General features: G+C 37.0%; 1 protein-coding gene across 2 annotated transcripts in view; it reads right to left on the reverse strand.

The window, feature by feature from the left end:
• Positions 1-4,460: 4,460 nt before the first annotated feature.
• The window catches only part of LOC119568119, a 1,725-nt gene continuing 1,185 nt past the window's right edge, over positions 4,461-5,000 (reverse strand). For both annotated transcript variants that reach the window (XM_037916516.1, XM_037916515.1), the window contains exon 3: positions 4,461-5,000. This exon is cut by the window's right edge and continues 84 nt beyond it. In XM_037916516.1, coding sequence (XP_037772444.1) covers positions 4,933-5,000 — 68 coding nt within the window. In that variant the 3' untranslated portion in view covers positions 4,461-4,932.

The following is a 5,000-nucleotide window of genomic DNA, read 5'->3' on the forward strand; positions in this document are numbered from 1 at the left end:
TTGAATGTCTGATTATGCTCTAAATAAATATTTCTCAGATATGTTTTTTTTTTTTCTATATAGAACTAAGGACAAACAGAAGCAGAGAAAGTGAAACAAGAGAGAAAATGATTAAAATGATATTTTACACAGAAAACAGAAGTAGTACATTTTGATCCCTTAAACTTGAGCGTCAAAGCCAAGGACTTTAACTACTGCCACAATATTTGATAAACATATTAGAAAGTATTGACATCTTATAATAATATTGGATCCCAAACACACCCAAAAGATAGTACTAAAAAAGATCAAAGGGTGCCACTAATTGGATTCTTCGATCTCGGAAAATATGACAGTACGACATGAACTTGACGTACAGTAGATGGAGTGATAGAATAGGACCCGCACCGACACACACACACACACACACACACACACACACACACACACACACATATATATATATATATATATATATATATATATATATATATATATATATATATGTATATTTATATTCATGTATGTATCTGTGTGTAGATATATATACTATATAAATATGTATGGACTAACACACACACACACATATACATACATAGGTATATATATATATATATATACATATATATATATATATATATATATATATATATATGTGTGTGTGTGTGTGTGTGTGTTTGTGAGTGTGTGTGTGTGTGTGTGTGTGTGTGTGTGTGTGTGTGTGTGTGCGTGTGTGTGTCCATACGCCCTATTCATACCGTAAAGAGACGGTGTTTCTCCTCAGACGCCGAGAGCATACTGAGGACCCGAGGCCTTTCATCCAACGCAGCGGCAACCAGGCCATGTGAATCACCCCTTCATTCGAGGCACCAATCTCTCGCCCTCCTCTTCTCCTTCATCTGTCCGTGTTCGCTTCATTCCCCACTCCGTTTTCGTCTCCTTTCGCCTCGCGCTGCATCCTCTTACTTGGTACTCAGTGTACTCTGGGAGGGAAAGGTGTTAACACTCTGTTTCGTGTGTTTGTTTGTGTGTGTGTTCTTTTGTTTCTTTTTTTAGCGTCGTTTATTCATTTATTTAATTGTTATCGTGATTATTAGATTTTTTTCTTATTATTGCCATTACTTATGATTGTATTATTATCATTATGTTATGGTTATTGATTGTATTGGTATCATCATCAATTAAATCATATTAATATGATAACTACAGCGATTATGATCATTAAGACGAGAATGATGCTAATTCCTTTACTTATTGCTAATTTTATTATTATTATTATCATTATTATTATTATTATTATTATTATTATCATTATTATTATTATTATTATTATTATTATTATTATTATTATTATTATTATTATTATTATATTATTATTATTATTATTGTATCATTATTATTTTTATTACGTTTATCATCATCATTACTATTATCATTATTATTACCATTGTTATTATCATCTTTATGATTATCATTATTATTATCATTACTTTCCTCATTATCTTTGCCATCATTATTACTAGCATCCTTATGATTATCATTATTGCCATCCTCATTATCATCATTACCACCAGCATCATTATTATCATTATTACCACCACCATCATCATCATCATCATCACCATCACCATCATCATCATTATTATCATCATCATCACCATCACCACCATCATCATCACTCATCAACCATCACACATCATCATCACATCATCATCTTCATCATCATCATCACCACATCATCACATCATTCACACATCCATCATCATCATCATCTCATCATCATCTCACAATCCATCCATCATCATCATCATTCACACATCATCATCAACCATCATCATACAATCATCACTCAATCTATCATCACATCCACCATCATCACATCATACAATCATCACACATCAATCATCATCATCATCATCACATCACATCATCACATCACTCATCATCATCATCATCATCATCCATCATCACATCATTCACCATCACATCATCACACCACTCACTCATCATCATCACCATCATCATCATCATCATCATCATCACATCATCACTTCATCACCATCATCATCATCCATCATCACCATCACCATCCATCAATCCTATCGTCACATACATCTCACCTCAATTCATCACTTCTCATCATCCATACTACATGCACACAATCATCAATATCATCAGTTCATACATATCTACATCATCACATACATAATATCATACCATCATATCACATAATATCATGTCATCACATATCAATCGTCACCATTCAGCATTAACATATCACATCCCATCATCATCACCATCATCACTTTTCCCGACACACCAAAAAAATATTCATCTTCGCCGACACTGCTATCAACGAAACAAAAAAAAAATTATAATAATAAAAAAACAAAAAAAGTTATAAATGCATTCATAACCTGACTTGTCTTTCACGTCCTCGAACTGCCACTGATCGTCTCGCCATTCATCCTTGACCTTCGTTTACATCGATTCTCATTTCTTCACAGGTGAATAACCACTGAAATCGTTCAGCTATCATTTATAAATATTCAATAATAGATTGTATTGCGTTGTGTAGTCGTGTTCTGTTATTTGTCTTCGTTTTTATGTGTGATAATTGGATTGTGTTGTTTAGTGTTATGTATGATGATGTATTATATGGTTATGTTGTGTGTGTGTGTATATGTATGTGATATGTGTGTGTGTGTGTGTGTGTGTGTGTGTGTGTGTGTGTGTGTGTGTGTGTGTGTGTGTGTGTGTGTAAACATATATACATATTCTTTCAGTAATATATTTTTTCTACTGTTTTAGTATCTTGATGGAAGTATCTATCCTTATCTAATCACATTTAATGTCATCACATTTAATCCACACGTTCAGTCGATGTAATCAGTTGAGTCGTTTTCACAAACATCACTTTCATCTACCATTCATATGTAATATCCACGTTCAAACCTTCTAATATCCATTCCTGATGAAATAGATAGCCAGAGTAAACCTTCAAGATAATCAAGAGATTGCGTTGAAAGAGAGAGAGAGAGAGAGAGAGAGAGAGAGAGAGAGAGAGAGAAGAGAGAGAGAGAGAGAGAGAGAGAGAGAGAGACAGAGAGAGAGAGAGAGTAAAAAAGAGAGAGTAAGAGAGGAGAGAAAGAGAGAGAGAGAGAGAGAGAGAGAGAGAGTAAGAGAAAGGGAGAGAGAGACCGAAAAAGTAAGAGAGAAACAGAGAGAGAGAGAGAAGAGAGGAATATGTTAACTGTACGTTTTCGGATTACAGTTTTGTTCGTGTTGCATTCAGTCCCCGAGGGACTTTGTACCTGGGGACTGGTTAACCTTGACTGTTCCTCAGCCCGCTGGTCTCATACTAGTAGCTACTGCCTTAGCTGGCTTCTTCTTTAATTCCGCTTTCATTCTGCCTTGCTGTGCCCATTTATTCATACCTTTTACCCATTTTCCCTTTTCTTATAAGAGCTTTCTCGTTCCCTACCCAGCCCCCACCCCCATCTTTAGTCCCCTATCCTCTCCTTGTTTCTTCTCCCCCCAGGTCTACAGCCTTCTCCTTTTCCCTAGTCTCCTCCCCATTCCCCTAGGCCCTTCCCCATTCCCTTAGCCCATAGCCCCCAACTTCCTCCTTCCCCTTTCCCTAGTCCGCCCCCCTTCCCTTGTTCCCTCTCCTTTTCCCTTGTCCCCTCCCCTTTTCCCTAGTCCACCCCTCCTTTCCCTAGCCCCCTCCCCCTTCCCCTAATCTCTCCGGCTTCCCCTAATCTCTTCCCGCTTTTCCTAGTCCCCTACCCCTTTCCCTAGCTTATTCTCCCCTCATTTTGTTTCACAAATTACACGTCATTTCAATCTGTGACTATATACATCTAATTCAGTGTTCCCGTTTATACATATATATAACGGGAGCCTTGTATCTCGAGTCCAGAATGAAAGAGTTCACGGTTCAGTGCTTTGTTTCGCGTGCTTGATGGGCGGGCGCAAGAGGCCTCGCTGCATGGAGGGCTTGCGACGGAGTATGCGGAACAGCAGTGGGCGGGAAGAAAAAGATATATGACTGATCATTTTTATTGGAAGATATCTTTTTATTGCTTACTTTAAGCTAACATGCAAAGTACATACGCAACACAACACACATATATATATATATATATATATATATATATGTTTTATATATATGTTTATATATATGAATTATAATATATGATATATATATATATATGTATATATATTATATATTATAATATATATATATATATAAATACATGCGTGCGTGTGTGTGTGTGTTTGTATATGTATATATTATGAGAGAGAGAGATATCATACACACATACATACATACATATATAAGTGCATATATATGTATATATATGTATATGTGTATATACATATACATGTAAAGAGAGAGACACACACACGTTGAAAGACATGGGGGGGGGGGGAGAAACGGAGAGAGAGAGGGGCGAGGAGGAGAGACAAAGAGAGAGAGAAAGAGAGAGAGGGAAGGGAGAGAGAGGAGGGGGGGAGACACAGAGACAGAGACAGACAGGCAGACTGACAAGGAAATAAACAGATGGACAGGCAGACAAATAGACAGAAAGAGAAAGAGATTAAACTGAAAAGGAGTATTGAAGTCCTGACATGAGTCGTAGTTTTGCCTGAGGCATTATCACTTTCCTTTACGTGACTCATATATCATTCAGACTTTTAGGATAGCTGTTGAGTAATGTGAAGTCGAAGCGAGAATCATTACACATGACTAAAACATCGTAATAAAGCTTTGAAACACTGCGCTGAAGCCCAAAACAACAGTTAAAATGTTTCGAAACACCGTAATGTCGTGGAAGTACGAAACGACGCCTCGAAACATTATAATGAACCATCAAAACATGAAGTCTCGACTATAAGCGAAGCATTAGTACAAAACAGTAGTAGAGGGGAAATCCAGCCGATTCCAGACTAGCAGAAATCTGGAATGGGCAGAACCGACACCAAGTACTGGCAGTTCGGTGTTCCGCGGACGGTGC

Source organism: Penaeus monodon, chromosome 43 (assembly GCF_015228065.2).
Source record: "Penaeus monodon isolate SGIC_2016 chromosome 43, NSTDA_Pmon_1, whole genome shotgun sequence".
NCBI classification, from domain to species: Eukaryota; Metazoa; Arthropoda; class Malacostraca; order Decapoda; family Penaeidae; genus Penaeus; species Penaeus monodon.